Raw genomic sequence first — 19449 nt, 5'->3', positions numbered from 1 at the left:
AAGACTCCTTACATGGGCTTTCAATCCAAATGGGGAAATCTCACCTACTGCCTCTAGCATGTACCCCTAAGCAAACAACCAGTTTCACTTTGTAGTGCAAAACCATGGCTAGCAGGAAAAGAGTGAAAGGGAAGGGGGGAAGCTTAATGTTTAGGCACTGCCAAGAGAGCAAAGAGCTCTAATGCAAGAGCATTCATATGCCCTCATACAGTGAGGTCTCACTTTTCTTTTTGACTCTGAAGGTTTGTGCAGCTGGAAGAGCTAGGGCGCAAAGTAATCCACAAACAACCCAGTAACAGCAGCACAGTTGATGTCCACCAGTCCATGGAGAGGCTTGCAGAGGAGAACAAAGCGCTGGAGAAAATGTGGGAACAGCGACGGAAAAAGCTGCAGGATGGCCTGGAATTGCAGAAGTTCAATAGGGAGGGAGACTGTATCAATGCAGCCCTGTCTGGCCATGAGGCCTTTCTCCGGGGGAATGACCTTGGGGTATGTATAGCAGCTGATTTTGCTTTCTCCTTCTTTGGCTCCCCGTCCAGGGAGTAGCAACAATTTTCTTAATTACAGCAGTTTCCTCATTCTTATGGTCATGGCATTTTAAAACTTGGAAACTAGACTTTCAGGTTCTTACTAACATTCCTATGTTCTTACTCAGCTTAATAAAAACGAAACTCATTGTCTCTAAAAAAAATTTAATACAGCTAATGTTGTGACTTGTTGTTGTGTTTATACATGTCAGATGGTTTATAAACAATTGATGCACCAGTTCGGTGTCTAACCATTAAAAATATGTTCCAGCTTGAACGTAATATTTTTTGGTGAAGTAAAAACCTAACTAAAAAAATAAAGCTTTTTATTTTCATTGAATATTTTAAGAACATCAAAGCAAGTGGAGAGGAAAACCAAATGCAGGCAATATTCACAAGATCAGTGAAGGAGGAGGTTGTGGTATCTCACCATCTTTTATGTTTTCAGCTAACTCTGAAACTTCAATAATTTGGGGCCAACTAAGTGGAATAAAGTTTCATTTAGTTACAGCCTTTTGTATTGTACATACCTAGATATGCCAGAGTGCTGGCATAAATTCAGAATACAGATTTCTTAAAAGGTGAAAATGGAACCATAATGGAAGCATAAAACAGAAGAACCAGATATGATGCAAACCTAAACACCTGCTGCTTTGTTGTGCCCTGAACATCCTTAGGCATGTGCAAAATGTACACTATACCTCCTGCCTGAGACAGAAGGGGGGAAATACAGTCCAAAACCTTTTTTCGTTGCTACAGAAACAACATATGACCAAGAAAAACCTTGATCAAATTTTCTTTCTTAAATGCAGGACCATGTAGATGCTGTGCGAAGCCTGCTGAAGCAACATCAGGAATTTGAACAACTGTTGATGGCATTGAAGAGACGAGTTGAAGCACTTAATGAAAATGGGGTGAATCTCATAGAGAACAGGCACTTTGCATCTCGTGTGTGAGTACAAGCTCCTTCCTTTTTTATTTACCTTCAATAAATGACTGAGTGTGATTAGGGTGACATGAAAAAATTTCTCTGAGCTAGGATTTAGTTGACCTTCAAGCTGTGATCTGTTGGATGGGGCGGGGGGAAAGGGGATTTTAAAAAACCCCAAAATACAGACTTCCTGTGCTCTCAGGGCAAATAGGCAAAATGGTTTAGGTTAAAAGTGGCATTTGACAGAATGCTAGAATAATTCACCTTGTATCATAAATTACAGATAGTGTTAAAACTTCTTTAATGTAAATTCATTGAATGCCTACATAAAACAATTTTTCCTTCATTTATCAGTATCACATATTAGAATTAATGTTTGTTGTCAAAAAGTTGCAGAGGAGTTCACAAAGAAATAACTCACTAGGAGCAGCTCCTTCATGTTTTTGTCAAAGCTGGACTGTCATCTGTAATTCCTTTATTGTGCCAGAGCCACTACGACCTAGTAGGGGGACTCTGCATAAACAAGAAATAGAAATATAGGGTCAGAATGGACCTTTTGGGTCAAAACCACCATGTTCTTGTGATCACAGGTGATAATGTCTTGAAAATTCCCTCCCAAAATTTATAAAATTGCTCTTAAAATCTGATTTCTTGCCAGTACTACTACCATTAGAAGGCCATTACAGAGCCTCATCGCACTTACATCACAGAGAAAATTATTAGTTAATGTGGAATATTTCGGAAAGGGAAAGGTCTGGGTGTTTTAGTCAAACTTATATGACTGCAATTCACTAGTGTAACACAGCTGTACAAAAGGAAAATCCAGAGCAGCTGGTAAGCAGTAGCTGCTTTCCAGATGTGCCCTGCATGGTCATGGGGCAGGGCCATATATCCCTTTGTCCTGTCAAAGGGATATCCACCTGTCCGGAGGTGTTGAACTAGATTCCATTTATATCATAGTCATGACTAGTACAATCAAGGGGAACCAGTATGACTAGTACCTCATTGGACTTCCTGTTTTTCTTGGTAGTATTGAAGAGAGAATAGTCACTCTCCAGCGAAGGTGGGAGTGGCTGATACAAAGCAATACCGAGAGAAAACAGAGGTTGTTGGATTCCCTACAGCTGCAGGTAAAAGGACTGATACTGCAGATTTAGTCAGGCATGTGTGAAGTAATTTTATGCTCTGTCTTAATATGGGACAAATCTCAAACTGCTGAGCACTCCTACCGCAGCTCTCCTTCTCTTTGGCTGTGAGACAGAGAATTTCACTTTCCAGGGAGCAGGTGATGCTTTGGTGGTAAATCTTTCAACGCCATAACCATAACAAAAATGGAGATTTTGAATGAAAAATAGCAACAGAATATTTTGTCTAATGGATAAGTTTATTCTGCTCATTACTTATTATTGTTCCAGGCCTTAATAAATTGGCAAAATTACTCAGGGTAACTGTACTTTTGGCACCAAATTTACCTTCCAGTGCCAAGATACAAAGTTCTAGTGGAGGATTGGGCCACTTATGGTTAAAATAGTCTGTCAAAAATTAAAACCTTCACTGATAATTAAAGGCAACAGATTAGTAAATGTGGTAAAAAAGGGACTAAAAGAGATTAGTCTGAGAGCTGAAAAACTCAATATTTCAAGATCATACCTCTTCAGTTAAGAATGTTGACCATGTAGAGCAACTTTTATATGAAAAAATATAACATTCCCTAACAGTTATAAAAAAGAATCAGGGCTTGATCCTAACAGCAAGGATGCACTGAAAACCTGTCACCAAAAACCAGGAATAAAACTCCTTAACACTGGGTATGTTAAAAAGCAGGCATTACTTTATTTGGTGCCAGGTGCATGGGGGATGTTTCCTTCTAACACGCACACCTACTGGAATTAATTTTTGACATTTATACATGAAAGTTATACACAACGCCTATCTAATACATAATCATTGACCTGACTAAGCATCCTTTTCTTCTATTGGTCTGTATCTTCTTTGCATAAGTTCAAAGCTACAGAGTGATTTTAATTCACTGTGCATGCTCAAGAGGAACGGGGAGGGATAGTCCTTTAGTCCTTCAGTGATAGCAGTCTCCCCCTGCTGGAATTACTTTTCCCCCTGTTACTGCGACTCTCACTGGTTTCATCGTTTCATGGTTGTGGCATCCCTCTATCTTCCTTGCGGGAGAATGTTTCTTTCTGTTATCCATCCTTGAAGCTTCTCAGCTCATGAACCTTGAATTCCTTTCACAAGTTGGCTCATAGAGTCATTTGTGTTTCTCAGGATGTGGGTTTAGGTTAATAATGGCTCAAGCTGCAAGTTTAACTCTTTAGTTATTTACAACAAACCCACACAGAATCAGAAGGTAAATCAACTTAATCCTGTTTGTTTCTGTAAGGAGTTTTATCGTGATGCTGCTGAGCTTTTGATATGGATGGAAGAGAAGTACAAGATTGCATCAGATGAATCCTATCGTGATCCAACAAATATTCTACGCAAACTGAAGCGGCATGAGACTGCTGAGAAGGAAATGATGGCTAATGAGGAGCACTTTGCAACACTGATAAAGGTGAAGGCAGATTTGGAGCTAGGGATTGCATCTTGTCCCAAACTTCATAGATGCCGATCTGCTCAAAAAAATCATGTGCTCTGTTTCTCCAGAAAGGAAATGAACTGATTCAAGACAACCATTATGCTGCAGTTTCTATCCAGGAGAAGTCATCAGAGCTTCAAAAGAAGTGGAAGAAATTGTATGGCAAGATGATAGAGCGAGGAGACAAGCTGAGACAAGCTGGGCAGCAAGAACAGCTCATGGAACTGCTCCAGGTCAGGATGTGATGGGGAACAGAGGGGAGGAATGGCCAAAGAGTTTGGTTCCTCTGTTGTGTGGTCTTCACAAAAAAGAACAGAATGCCATCAAGATAAAAGTGTATTTTGGGGTGTCCATTTTGTCTACAGTCTCAGGAGAGAAAACCCAATATAACACTGACGAAGCTCACTCCAAAGCTATGAGCAGGGCAACAGCGCCAGCACAGCACCAGGCAGAAAGCTGTTGAATTCAGGCTCAGCACTGCATCTGTGTGGCCATCCTGTACTGGGAAAACAATCAAAACCCTCTGCATGTGTCAATGCTGTGCAAACATAACTGCTTGCTTGGAGTCAGTCTGGAGGTTGGAGGCATGGCACTGTATTAAGTACATTGTCATCCAGGCAAATTGTAAAAGAGAAACAATGTGCAATGAAGCTGTTTCAATACCAGAATGTCACGGAACTGCTGTTGTGTTGTAGTTCCAACCTGAAGCCTTTGAAGATTGATTGTTTTGTATTATGTCACCAAAGATAGTTCAAAGAGACTGTTTCTAATGATGTTGCTTTAGTGTCTCTTTCTAATGATGTTGCTTTAGTGTCTCACAGAGAAGAGTACTCCAAAATAGTGTGCAAAACAAAATATTTCCAGGAGATTCCTCTTAGAGACACCTGGCCATCATGTTAACAAGAAAGGACATATGGGTTTAAAAACTGTGTCCAGGAAGCTGTCACAGGAGGGGCTAAGTGAAAGAAAATGATGTTGAAAGGTCAGTATAAGTGTGCTGTAATCTTGTCCTGATAGGATGCCAAAAAGAAGATAGAGAAAATTGAGAAAATTCTTCAGGAATCTGAGACAGGCCATGATTTGCGCTCCAGCCGTGATCTACTCAAGCAGCACAGACAGCTGGAAAATGAGACACATGAGCTGGCAGAGAAAATGAACTCTATTGTATCTCATGCAAGGAAAATGGCCACCAATCACTTTGACTCCCAGAGGATTCTGGATGAAACACAGAAATATCTGAAAAGGTGAAGTATCACTCTCTTTTTTTGTCTCCACCTCTTGTGACAAATAGATTTTTTTTGTTCTACCATCTGGAAAAATGTCTTTTGGTTGATTAGGTTTAACCCATATTCAGGAGTGATTTTTCCTCCCAGTTGTACCACAGCTCTGCTTTGCCCTGCACCTACACACCTGCCTGTTGACCCACCTCAACCTTTATTACTGGACCTTGCTCCTTGCCTGCTACACTCCTCTACTCCTTTGCTTATCCATAGGTCATCCATTGCTTTCTAAGAGGTGCAGTGATCTAGCATTCAATAGTGACTAGTTTCTTAAAACATCACAGGACAAGCTTAGGACTTCAAAAGTGTGAATCACTTTTCCTCTGCTTGTATTTAGTGTTATCATATAAGTCTACTTGCCAAAAGTAGCCTTCTAGAGAAGTGATTCTTGTTTGTGCAGCCAGCACTAACCATTGAAATGTATTTGCAAAGAAGTATCCAGTGTTTTCTAATCTTCACAATGGTATCATAGCCTAATTCCCTTGGCAGAATCAGGATACAGCTTTGTTTTAACATACATTTAATGGATGACCCCTAGGTTTGAGTCTTTGCAAGCACCTCTTGATGAGAGGCGTAAGTTGCTGGAAGCTGCAGTGGACCTCTATGAGTTCTATCATTATCATGACATGGAACTGAACTGGATTAATGAACGATCACCTATTGCCCGTTCCACCAACTGTGGGAAGTCCTTGGATGTGGCTCAAAGCCTGTTGCAAAAACACAAGGTAACCTGTTTAATCAAGCGTATTATGGCATGCTGCCACATTGCATTTCACCCTAGCCTGCAAAACAGCACCTCCACAGTTCTCCTTTGGCTTCAGGAAGGCCATTGCAAGCAAAATGTATCGCCACGCTTCCAATGAGTACATCCACTGATTCCAGCACTAGCCCACCTAAAAGGGTTCCAGTGGATTGAGACAGGTCAGCAATGTGGTGATGATTTTCAGAACAAACATTAAATTCCTGTGGGAACTGCAAAATTTGGTAGCTCTTCCCATTAAAAGTGGATAAAAAGCTAGTGTACCTCGCACTAAATAGAAAAAAATGAGGGTTTTGCTTTGTGGGTTGATCTAGGTTGAATATTTTGCCTGTTATATGCTCATTCTGTTTTAGTTCTATACTTACTGCTTCATTATACATGCAGTCTTGCAGTATGTGCATGCCAAATTCTCTAGGAGAGCATATAACAGCCATTTAATTTTTTGTTGTTGTTGTTCTGTACTGCTTGTAAAATGGTTTGAACAAGCCACAGTCAATATATTTATAAAGACAAGTTAACACTAATTTCCGAAGAGTTTGATTTTTTGGAGCAGTTCCTCACAGCCAGTGGAGCATCTCAGAGCTGCCCTTCACCACAGGCAACACTGGATTTTGCAGCACCTGGATTGCAAGTTCCATGAGACAGGTTTTAAGACCAGTGGGGAAGCTTTATGGCACAGGATTCTCATGATTTTCGTGGTACTGTTGACACCATCTCTCTTCAGATCATCCTCCTGACATTCATCTTCTGGGATACTTTATTTTCCCATCAGCAGCTCAACGTTCTTTTCTGAATCCCCCAGCTTTGTGTCTCATCCCTTGTCCTGCTCCATCTCCCAGACCCCCCTGGCTGCTGGGCAGGGGAAGGGACAGATGCAGGGTAAGGAGAAGGGGTAGAACCAGGCCAGAGCACCAGGCTGAGGACTTTGCTGAGTAATGCTGGGGGTATAGCGAAGTTAAGGGTTTTCTACTGCCACCTTACTGACTTTTATCTCCTCCCTCAGTGGCAGCACCAAGAGCAGAGCTTTAGACAAGCAGGGCCGGGACCAGCGGCCAAGCCTGCAGCTGTTGTAGAAACAGACAGTCCTTGTGTCTACTGGCTATACTCTACCCACTGTCACCAGCTGACAGTTTTGCTTAGGACTAGGAGCACATAGAATCTCTTTGTCCTCACATACCCTTCCTTTATTCCTATTTTTCCTTTTGTCTCATTCCCAGGAACTGCAGGCAGAAGTGAATGCCCACAAACAGCAAGTCCAGCGGGTCCTGGATAAAGGAAGGACAATGGTTGTAGGCCAGCACCCATCAGCTCAGAAAATAAGTGAGAAATGCCAGGAGCTTGTGACTGCCTGGCAGGGCTTGGAGAAGGCCTGTGAGGAAAGGACGAAGCAGCTGCAGCACTCAGTTGGCTTCCAGGAGGTACAAATTACAGCAAAGTGCTTACACAGTAGCTTCTTCAGACAAACAAGAGGACCAAAGTTTAAAAGTGAATAACAAAAAAGCTTTGCTGGGACTGGTGTTCACTTCAGTCACTTAAGGCCAGTCTCATAGGAATGGAGGGCTGGGTTGCATAGCTGAATGCAGCCCCTAGTCCAGAGCTGCTGCTCTAGAGGTTTGCCTTGAACTCTGAACTCATCCCTTATGGTTGTGTGTAGAACACACATTTCTTCTAGTAGTAGCTCTTTTCCCAGTATCTTTATACAGCCTCAGGCTTTGACTTAAGTAATGCAATGGATCCTGAACTGGCCCTTCATACTGGAGAATTATGACAAGGAAATCAGAAAAGAAGGGATCTCTTGTGTCATCCAATCTTTGCCTGTTCCAGGCAACAAAATGATACTGAGAAATTGATAACGCTCTCAGAGTGAGTTAGGACTTTGGCCCTATTATTTTCAACAGGATACCAGACCTTTATGTTTAGCCTGTCTAAAAAAAAACTGCATGCAAATATTTATCTTGATAATCCAAATTTTCTAACAGTGGGTCACGTAGTAGTGCAGTTATTCAGATAAAACATGCAGTTTTGTAGACATAAATAGCATTTGCACAGAGTTCACAGGCCCACCTAAAATATGTTCCCTGAGGAATCTGATGATCTGGCTTATTTCTTCCCTCTATAAAAACAGCTGTCTATACTACAGCTTTATGAAGCTTGATTTTTATAGGTGATTTGAACTTCTCAGGAAGGGGAAGGAGAAACATCGCACTGATATCATACAGTTAGCCCCTACCCTTAGTGAATAAGGTAAAGGAGGAGTCAAGTAAGGATAGTGATGTGAGGAAAGAAAAGTGAGACAACTTGAAACTTACTGCCAGAGCTTTGATGCCTGGAGAAGACTTGACTTATCCTGTACTGAATTCTTCCATCTGTGGCCTCTTTCACTTTCATATGATTTGACAGAACAACAGTTGGAATAGTATTTCTTGGGATTAAATATTCTTTATTTGTTATTTAATAAAACAACACAGTAAATCTTACAGTGCACCCTCCATTTAGAATTTATTAGGTCAAAAAATGGCATGAGTATTTTGAAAGTTGAGGCAGAAACTGATTTGCTTTCTCTTTAACTGATAGTTTTTAATGAACACTTCAGACCTGGAGGCTTGGATAGCAGAAAAACATCCACTGGTAACAAGCAAAGACTATGGTAAGGATGAAGATGGAACACTGAAACTCCTCATGAAGAATAAGGTATTTCTCTGCATAAATTCTGTATGCTGGCCTGATCTTCTGGTCTGTCTGTAGTTGTAAAATTTTCTAACTCATTGGTACTTAAGCCTTCAGCTATCTACAAGATATTTCACACTGATGTATGTCTAAGTGTGAATGGACTAACAGAAGAGATCAATGCAGCTTACTAATATGGTTGGAAAAATTTTAGTTTGGGGGAACATGAGAATGGTGAACATTCTTATCTTATTTTTCTGAGGCCAAAACTGACTGTTCTGATATCTGCTTTTCAGTCTCAACAGATGCATGCAGAAAACTTATTTTTTTCCTAGAATCAAAGATACAGCTAGAGTTCTATTCCAGGAATACTTTTCTCTGCCTAATAATGCACCAGAAATATCTAGTTGTCTTTATTTACCTAATTTGTTTGGATTTATGTACACTTTTTTTCCAAAAAATGTTGCCAGGAAATGATCTAAGATTGATCAAGTCTTGGAAATGTCACATGCTTCCAGAAAGTTTTTCTCTTCTTTTAATGCCTCAATGACTACAACATAGTCTGGTGCAAAAGTTCAGACAGTGGATATCTTGGACAACTGGTTCTCAATTCACTCTCTTCTCTGCCAGGCACTGGAGCATGACATTGCCATTTACCAAAATTTCATGAAAGAACTGAGTGAAAGTGCCCAAACTCTTCCTCTTGTGGGCTCCATCCAGTATATCGAGGTTGATGCACCGAAGGAACACGTTAATTCAAGACTCCAGGAGCTGCAGGAACTAGCAGCAGCAAGGTATAAACCAGAACTGCCCCTTGGATCCTAGGTTGGATTCAAAGCCCAGGGAAGTCAATAAAGCATATGTCCAGTTACCTCACTGGAATTTAGAACTTATCCATTAGCTCCTCTTTTTTCAATTGTATTTAGGAATTTGCTTGTTTCTATATTAGAATTCTGTGCACCTATGAACTTTTCATTACTGCTAAGCAAGAAGTCTACATATCATTCAGGGAGTTTTGCTACATATTAAGGATTTGAAGCCCCCAAATTTCCTCTTTACCCTTCATCATCCTCCCGTAACATGACTTGAGATGCTGAATTCTGATTTGCCTTTGTGATATTTGGAATCTGCTATCAAAATGAAAAAAAAAAATGTTTTTAAAAGGTTTCCTTAATGTTGCTTGAAAATTACTTAACTCATTACATAGCAGAAGGGAGACAATTACAGCTACACTTATCTTTATGCCCAGTGGCTGTGCTAGTATAGGAAGGCTTTTATTCTTGAATGAGTCATTTACTTTTCATTTCACTTCCTTTCTGTTATTGTTACAGTAAGATGTTTAGAACAGGACAGTTTGCTTGTATACAGGGTTTTAAAATGCTTCTGGTTTCTTGTCAGGAAGCAACAAATGTCTGAACAGTTTAGGTTTTTCCTCCACAAAAATTTCACTCTGAAAAGGAATGGGGCTCTGCAGGTAGAATAGCAAATAACGTAGTGTGAATAATTAAGCCTAGAGGAAATGCTGATGTTTTACCTTTTGTTTTTATTCTTGTTTACAATTTAAAAAGTAAAAGCAGCAATAGGAAATCCTGTGAATGAAAAGTTCAGAAAAAGGAATACTCAAACCAGAAATATCAAAACACTTGTGTGTTTTGAACACAGAAATGTTTTGTGTTCATTCATGCTTAATGTTACCCACGGTCTCATGGTGTCTTATTGGTGCTTTGGTTTACTTCTGATCTGCATTCTCCTTGATGGGCTGGACTCTTTCAGCAGGCTGCATCTCTTGTGATTGGCATTTGGGATTCAAACAGGGAAGCCAGATTCATCTTTCCTGGAATATTTGCATAATGGCCAGGCAGTGTTAGCAGATGGAAAATTGCTATTTTGTTTACTGTGGAAGGCCTGTAACATGTCAGGCTGTATTATAAGTTACTCCAGATGATCAGAAATATGCAGTAGGTTTGCAGCAATTTTGCTGAACTGGTAATATGAGCAGAATTGCATAAAATGGCTTTCATAGCACTTGCCTTCCTCATGCACCATCCTCAGAAAGATTTCATTCCCACTTTCATAAGTACTACAGTTATCTTTAGAAAGACAGAGCAGGACAGATCTGGGGAAAAAAAAAAGAAGGGTATTCTCATGAGAAGGGAAAAACAAAACAAAACAAAACAAAAAACACAGAGAGCTCAGCTAGGCACAGTGCTTTTCTGGGAATCTCAGCCAATAAGTTTGACCTGGCTTACAGCTGTCATCCTACAAGCATAATTTCTAATCTTGAGAAATAAAGTCAGCTCTTTCATTAAAGAGAATGACTCTTGATGGTGAGAGGTTTTGGGGATTAAAGGGAAGAAAGTTACTGATTGCCCTCCTTTTATATTCCCTTGATATTGTTGTATTTTCTTACCTCCTTCCCCCAATAGAGGGAAGAAGCTGGATGAGACTCTTGTCTTGCATGAGTTTCTACGAGAATATGAAGATCTGCAAGACTGGATCAGTCAGCAGAAACAAACAGCCAGCACTGAAGATTATGGAAATGATTATGAACATGTCTTGGTGAGTTTTTTGAGTAACAGATTGAAAATCTGTTGAAAAGCAGCCCCTATATAGTTAGACTGTAAAAAGATTCTAAGCTTGTCCTTGAAAACTTGTAAGACAGAGTAAGAAATAAGTATAAATAACTGGGAGACGGGAAAAGAAAAGGGTGAAGAGTGGGTGGGAAGGATTGACTCATTATGACAGGTAGACAGCATTGCCTAACACATCCTGTTATCATGGGGTCTGAGCTGCATGAGACAACTGCATGACAAAATGTCTATGCCTTCAGAGAGCAACTCCTTTCTATTTTTAATAGAGAGATATTTCAGTGTGGTATCAATTATGGATTTTTTTCATCACAAATGCTGATGTACAGGTATCTACAGCTATACCTCTTCACGTGGCAGAGAAACTAATCTAATGTCAGCCCATTAGAAATCATTAGCCATTCAGAATCCTCATTTCTGTAATTTATTTCAAAATGCCTTGTGTCCTAAATCTTTAAACTTGGACTATGCTATTCAGTTACAGTACTGAATACACATTTGCATTCATGAAGTGAAAACATATCATTTAATAATTGAAATTCATTGTACATTGAATGTTTGTTCCTAATCATAGAACCATAGAATATCCTGAGTTGGAATGGACCTGCAAGGATCATTGACTCCAGCTCCTGTCCCTGCACAGGACACCCCCACATTCACACCATGTCTCTGAGGGCATTGTCCAAGTGCTTCTTGAATATCATCAGGCTTGGTGCCATTACCGCCTCCCTGGGGAGCCTGTTCCAGGGCTCCACCACCCTCTGGGGGAAGAACCTTTTCCTAATATCCAACCTAACCCTCCCCTGGCACATCTTCCTGCCATTCCCTCGGGTCCTATTGTTGGTCACCAGACAGAAGAGATTGGCACCTGCCCCTCCTCCCCTTGCGAGGAAGCTGCAGAGGTCTCCCCTCAGTTGCCTCTTCTCATTATTCATTATTCCGGGTAACGTTTCTGCCTCCTATCTGCATCACAAACCTCATGTTTTGCTAATATTTTGTAGTTCCTCTTTGGAGGTAAAATCCAGTAATTCTCTGCAGTTTCTCCATCTCCAGATATGATCAGTTTATTATCTGTCTTTTGGCTGTGCTCTGATAGCTCAGCAGATATGCTTGGGAAAAGAAAGCACTCAAAATGCCTTTATCTTATTGTTGTTTTTCCTTCAAAAGCAACTTTGTGCCAGATATGACACGTTCCGACACCAGCTGGAAGCAGCTGGAAAAAGAGTGGTGGCTTGCCAGCAGCTGGCATACAACTTGTTGAACTGTGAGCATTCTAAGTCCCAGGAAATTCGGCAGAAGCAGAAAGAGCTAAGGTAGGAGATTCGTGTTAGCTCTATAATGCTTTTTAGTTTCAATTCACTCTTGAAGAGGAGGAAGTGAGAAGGAATTAGGAAAGAATAAGGCCTGTCCTCCCATTTCTCTAATTGCAAAATATGTGGTTTGCTCACTGATACAGAGTGGCTGCCATGCCTCATTTAAAAATAGACTACTATAATGCAGACATCATCTGCTTGCTGATTTGGCTTCTTGTAAATTGCATCAAAGGTGCTTTACAAGTAAGGGATGAGTGAACTTCCTTTGCCCTTTGAAATGGGATTGCCTAACTGGAAGGCTAGGAGTTTAGTTGCTTCTTTATTGCTTATGATTTTTGAGTTTGAATCCCATGACTGCTCTGCAGAACAATGTTAATATGTTCTGAGCTTCTTATGTATAGCATCAGTCCAAACTGGCCCAAAAGAGAATCATGAAGGAGTAGTGGGGTCTGACTCGGTCCACCAAGTCCTGCATATAAAACCTGAAAAGCATATTGGAGAGGGACAGCCTTATTTAGGACCATCTATTCAAATGCCTGCAGCAGACAGGAGGACGCGGACAGAGTAGGGTGATAAACACTAGGCCCCTCAGAGAATCACTCCAACAGAATTTAATGGCAGGAATGAAAAAAAAGTGAGAGGATGTCTTATTTTCAGACTTTTTTTAGACTGTTAATCTCCTTTACTCTTAGTCTGAATGTTTTACATGGTGCTTTTCCCCATCCTCCCTTGTAGGAACTCCTGGGAGGAGCTGTTGGAAATTACCAGATTGCGAGGTGAGCGGCTGAGAGATGCTGAGGCGATTCACAAGTGTTACCAAGATCTGACAGATGCCCTGGGCCATATTGAGGTAAAAAACCATGGGAAGGTCTCATTGTATAAGAACTTCATTTCAGCCTAATTTATGGAGTATTCTTATGATTCTCAGCATGCTTACTGCTGACTTCTAAAAGAAATCTCAGTAAGAAACATAGGCGATTACTCAAAGTGTTAAAAAGAATACTCCTGGGTAATCCTTAGATGCCTGACTGGTCGCCTTATGAGAACCATCGGTGAAACCACGTGCAGCTAGACCCGCTGATCTGTGGAATAAGACCAGGACTCAAACTAAGTTGTCTCACAGTGCAATGCATATAGTAAAGTTGTTTGCAGTCATCAGGCCTAAGAAACTGTTTACTGCCTTAGTGTGGTGGTTCTTTGTACGCCATTGTAGATTTATGTGCCGAAGAAAGAACTGTCTTGTGAAAAAGGGATTTGTCTGGATTACAGTGACCATGAGCCTGGAAGGCTGTCAGGCAATCATGTGACCTGATGTGAAAAGCTGGGCCCAAAATCTTTTTCTCACATTCCAGTGCCCAGTACTGGCAATAATTTCAACGAGCCCCCGTGTGAAAACTGGGGCGAGAATTCCCAGTGAAGATCTTTAGGCTTCTGTTTCATCTGAGCATCCTGAAGAATTTAATGGAGAAACCACATCCTTGCTGTAATGAGAGGTGTGGTTTCCCTAATGCAGATGTGTGCAAGAGGCGGCAATCCAACAGAGTTTCTGCTGTTTGCAAGGGAACAGGGCTTTGTTAGGTTATGTGCTTGTGCTCTCAGAGGCTTTCCCATTAAACTATGTTATTCCTGTTTTCTTCCCCTGTCGTGAATGGAAAATCAAACGTAATATTTCACTGTATACCAGCTGGGGTTTTCAGAACCTGGTGCATATCTAACTTCAATAATGAAGTAGTTAATTCTGTAGCAGTGAAAAGCGATTGTTCAGAAACACTTTACAGACCATCTGTTGGTTTATCCCCATGCTGACTTTGGCCCAGGCAACCAATACACACTTCTTGTGTTGCATCTTGTTAATAAGCTTCACTGCTGAGTGGGAGAGCAATTCAGTCATCTTGGCCATCCCTTCCTGTGTTCCCTGGTCAGATGTCTACTAGGGAAAGCCATTTCTCATAGGCATAGTACTGGAATATCTTGCTTAAATCACCAATTCCAGTGCCATCATATCATAGGCAACTACAACATTCATCTTCTTTTACAGCACTTTACCAAGACGCGTTGTTGATACCCCAAACCAGCCTGTAAATCTGTTACAGAAATGCACTTCACCAATGGTTAGAAATGTTCATCTAAATTGACCTGGAGCCAGTTTCTAATAATTTTATTCTAGCAACAGTGTTGTTGAAATGCTGAAAAGCCTTTTCTTTCTGCATGCTGTGTTCCCAGTGCATGTTTGTGTAACAATTAAATCCCCTCAGAACCTTTCTTGAGCTAAATAAATGTTTAAGTCTTTTTTTATGTGATTGTTTCTCCATTTCTCTCATCTTTACAGTAATCTTTCTTTGCATAAATGCCATTTTTAACTCAACTTTCCTGAGCATGTGTAACTAAATTTTTATCTAAAGATGGTTCACAGATAGACCACCTGTATCACAAAGATTAGCCTGAAACTGTTGATTGTAAAGGCTACTTTAAGAATTCACAGTATGTCACTGCAGTAGATATTCAAGACTGATTCCCAACTCAAAGCCTGTAAGACAGTCTCCTGTATTGTCTGATCAAGGAAAGACTTGAACCATGATCCCTCACAGTCCAGTTGGGTAGCTTAATCACTAAGATACTTACAAGTAAATTACTAAGACAGCTGAACTAGGACAGATTTTTCCAGCTTCCTTTTATCTATCATAGTTGAGTAACCCAGGATGTCCTTAACTGTGCAGTATGAGTTGCACTACACAAAATTACTAAAGTAGGCCTGTAGTGTGTTTTTGCTTGGAAGTAGAAAGTAAAAAAACCTTTCTCTCATTTCTTCATTTTAGGAGAAGTCCAAAAGTATTCCAGATGATGTTGCTAAGGACATGAGAGGTGTGCAAATCCAGCTCCGGAACCATGTGGCCCTGGAGCATGAGCTCTCTGGGAATGAGCGGCAGGTAATGAACGTCATTTGTGGTCTTTGATGTGTAGCCAAAATTCATGTTTCCAAGATAATGATAGTAATAATTTGGTATTGTGAACCAAATAATTACATTCTCTCTGTGAGGGCCTGGAAATCTCTACAGATCTTCCTTAATCTTCTGCTTTTTTAATATGTTCAGGGTTTAATGGCAATCATAAAGTAGGTAATTTAAAATCTTACAGATAAGAGACATATTATAATAAGTACTGACTACTAAAGTGATTCACAGGGATATTTTTGATTACTCTTTAAAATGTATGATTATGCTGGGCTTTATGATGTGTTTGCTGCCTTCTTCAAAGTGTTCCAGGTGATTACAAGGAAAAATCCAGAATCTGTTCTATATGCAGAGAAACTGTACAATTGTTGTACACAAAATGCATTTAAGTAACTGTAGCGAAATACAGAAGGAAGGATGGGCAACAGTCTGGAATTTTCAACAAGTTTAGAAGGGTAGGAATTGGACTGTGAGAAAGACGGATAAAGCTCATTATACAAACAAACTTGTGAAAAGTTTCAGCTCGTGAAAACAGCGGTTGTTTAGAGAGCTTCCTTGTATATAGGAGATTTGCTTAGCTTCAACTAGACCAATAAAACTAGTATGAGTTTTCTCTTAATCCTTTTATTTAGTAAATGTAATGGTATAATTAACAAAACATGTGTTATATTAAGATTAATTAAGTACTTATCCCAGTATCACTTATCAGTGGCTTCATATCTTGGCCTTGTGGCACATAACACTAGAATTGATCCCACCAGCTGCTTATTACTTTTAAAGGTAAAAGAGTATGAGATAAGGATGAAGAGAATGTAGTCACAGTTAGTCTATATGGTCACTGGGGAAAACAAGGTATGGTTAGATATTATTTGCATTACTAACTTGATAAATGGTATAGTAAAAAGGAGAAAAAAAAATCTGCCTGCCTGTTTGAAAAAACACCGTTGTGATGAGCCTTAGGAAACACTGGATGTCACTGTTATTCCATGGAATTTAAATTAGGGAAGCTTTTGTTTAGCAGGAGGAAAGTTAAGTCAGAAAACGCTGCTTAAATTGTAGTTTCATGTACAATGAACATAGTCTTTATCATAACTTTTCTGATATTGCCTGGATCTCTATGACTCTCTCCTACCTTCTTCTCTTGTCTGTGTGTATAGCTGCAGGAGCTGATCCACTCTGCAGATCATGTGCTGACACGTTGCTCAAAGAAGCAGGTGGAAGACCTGAAAACAAAGCAGCAGGCAATAGTGACCAACTGGAAGGCCCTGAAGTCTAAAGTGGAACTGCGCAATAAACTTCTGGAACAAGCATACAAGCTTTACCAGTTTCAGGCACACGTAAGTGCTTCTGCCTTCTGTCTATTGGTACACAGGGTAAAGCTGCCTTCAATGTGTGTGAATCATAGGTGTACTTCCAAGGTGCAAAAGTTGATGTAAAAGGCTGCAGGTGCAATCCGTGTTATTAATCAAGTATTTAAGTGCTTGTAGCTATTTAGAAAGGTGTTAGGGGATAAGGGTCTTTTACCTTCTCTGGGAAGGAACACTTGTATCCAACTGTGTATGGGATAATTGATAGTGGTCAGAAACAGTCATCACTTTGAAGGATTAGCAGTAGTCTTTCCAAAGACTCTGCAATTCCCACTGAGTAAGAATTATAAAAATAGATGTTAGACTCCCATTTATAATGGCTAAATGTTTCTTCTCTCTCTGTCAGGGTATGCAATAACCTTCAGCTAATTTACTTCATGGAGTATATCGAATACAACTCAGTGGTCTTTCCAGTAACCTCTCAAGTTGCTTAAACACAGTAACATGCATATATTAGCATAGTATCATCATCTGCAATGCACAGTAGTTTTCTCTCCACAGAACTGAGAGTCCCTGTGCTATGATTTTCCACAGAATACTTTGCAAATATTGGTCTCAGTGAAGGTACTTGAGCTACACCGCTGCAAATCAGTAGATAATTGTTGCAAGCACTGCATTAGCAGGTACTAAAACAGCAAGGGTGCCCCCTTTTGTCATACAAGAAGTTGCAAATATAGATTTCTAGAATACCTTTACATTCTTCATATTCTTAAGCTGTTCCAGGTGTAACTTCAGTGTCAAAGATACCTCAGGTAGTTCACATTCTGTTTCCATGTTTGCTGGGAAACAGAGAATATCCAGGGTATGCTCACCTGGAAAAAACCTTACCACAAGTTCGTCTTAAGGTTGTGAGCTGGGATCAAGACCACAATAGGGTGTACATGATGATTTTGTGTTAGCATGAGAGGCTTCTGCACATTAGGCTAATCCACTTTACATATCTTAATAGTGTTCAAACCAGCATTACACATCATATTTCATCCAAAAATACATTGTACAGTTAGAGATAAAGGATGTTTATGGCACTTGGTTTTCTTCAGGGTTTGGCTGGTTTGCTTTTTAACTCTTAACAATCCATTATCTTGTGCAGAACTATTGGTGGGGAAATAAAATCAATTAGAATTTTACTTAAGGATAATTAGAGTGGCTTTACTGATGTAGGTGAAAGATTAATTTGTCCACTGTCTTTCTATCCACTGACAGATAGTAAGAACGAGGCAAACTACTTCTAGTATGTATTCTTCTAACATATATTAGATTCTGGAAGTGTTCAGCCTGGGAGGATCTTCATCAGGAGATGGATCTTGATGGATTTATCCATTAAAATGTAATCACTCAGAGTTCACTTTGTTATTGATTTGTTTCACGACTTAGGTCATAAATTTAATTGTTAACTTCAGACAGAAAATATCCTGTTGGTGGGGGTGCTTCTTTCTTTTTATTGCTGCAACCGTACAAAACACCATTGGTTTGAATTTTGTCTGAAATCTGTGATGCATCCAGTGATCTGAATGGCAAATCTATAGTCCATTTCTTACTCTGGCAGTGTATCCTTTCATCTGCATTGGTGAATATACAAGCAATGAACACCTTAAAAACATATAAATCTGTCAGTGCTTACTAGAGGGCCTGCACTCTCTTAATATCATAAAACAAAATGACAAAGCCAGTGACACGGCTAGATGGGATTAATCCTCAGGCATCCCTGCCTCTTTGATGTCAGTCTGTTGGCAAGAAGTATTCCTGACCCCCTCAATTTTCATCTCCTTTCCTGACAATAATTCCTGGGGAAGTGAAGAGCTGGTTCTGCAGATTTGGTAAGCTCATCTTTCTGCCCAGATGGGACAAGGCAGGTGTATACCAAAAGATCCACAAACTTAATTGTTAGTCACAGCTGTTCAGTGTACTTTTTTCATTAGTATCTTTCATATGCAGTCCAGGGGCTTTTTCATTATGAAATTGTACACAGATTAAGAAGTGAAACAAAACCAAATCAGCTTTTCCATCAAATGAGAATTCTGCACAATTATCTAGTGTATCTTCTTGCATCGCACCAAGTACAGTTTTCAGTCTGATTAAACAGCAGGGCTGGCCATAACTAACAACACACCATAACAGCAGAGGGTTCCAAATCTTCCAAGAAAGTCTGTCAAGCAAGACGAATTTAGACATAGACTCAAAATATTTCTGAATGGTTTGAGGTTCTTGTTCTGAAGTTTGTGCTAGGATCTGCATGATCTGAGTCACGCTCTGCTTAGGAGTTTACTGCAGACTGATGCCTAGTCTGTCCTTAAATGTTGCTAGCAGTGTCAGTCCAATAACCTCTTATTGGCTCTTGACTTGTTCCATTGCATTAAATATCCTGAGATTTAGGGATTTTTTCCTAATGCTTAGCTTAAAATCACAAGGAGTCTTAGACATTTGCCATGCCAAGTGCAATGTCAGTGTCTACAGTGACATCCAGCTGTGCATGAA

General features: G+C 40.0%; 1 protein-coding gene across 1 annotated transcript in view; it reads left to right on the top strand.

Moving 5' to 3' along the window:
* SPTBN5 (spectrin beta, non-erythrocytic 5) overlaps positions 1-19449 on the top strand; it is a 99086-nt gene that overhangs the window by 21701 nt on the left and 57936 nt on the right. Inside the window, exons 17-31 of the mRNA XM_075106202.1 lie at positions 243-489; positions 1340-1479; positions 2489-2588; positions 3854-4024; positions 4117-4281; positions 5066-5292; positions 5867-6053; positions 7306-7506; positions 8663-8779; positions 9386-9549; positions 11182-11314; positions 12511-12656; positions 13392-13506; positions 15473-15583; positions 16765-16944. Coding sequence (XP_074962303.1) covers positions 243-489; positions 1340-1479; positions 2489-2588; positions 3854-4024; positions 4117-4281; positions 5066-5292; positions 5867-6053; positions 7306-7506; positions 8663-8779; positions 9386-9549; positions 11182-11314; positions 12511-12656; positions 13392-13506; positions 15473-15583; positions 16765-16944 — 2404 coding nt within the window. The remainder of the gene's footprint in view (positions 1-242; positions 490-1339; positions 1480-2488; positions 2589-3853; positions 4025-4116; positions 4282-5065; positions 5293-5866; positions 6054-7305; positions 7507-8662; positions 8780-9385; positions 9550-11181; positions 11315-12510; positions 12657-13391; positions 13507-15472; positions 15584-16764; positions 16945-19449) is intronic.

Source organism: Phalacrocorax aristotelis, chromosome 10, assembly GCF_949628215.1.
Source record: "Phalacrocorax aristotelis chromosome 10, bGulAri2.1, whole genome shotgun sequence".
NCBI lineage: Eukaryota > Metazoa > Chordata > Aves > Suliformes > Phalacrocoracidae > Phalacrocorax > Phalacrocorax aristotelis.
The sequence above is the reverse complement of the archived record's forward strand: the minus strand, read 5'-3'. Positions and strand labels throughout refer to the sequence as shown.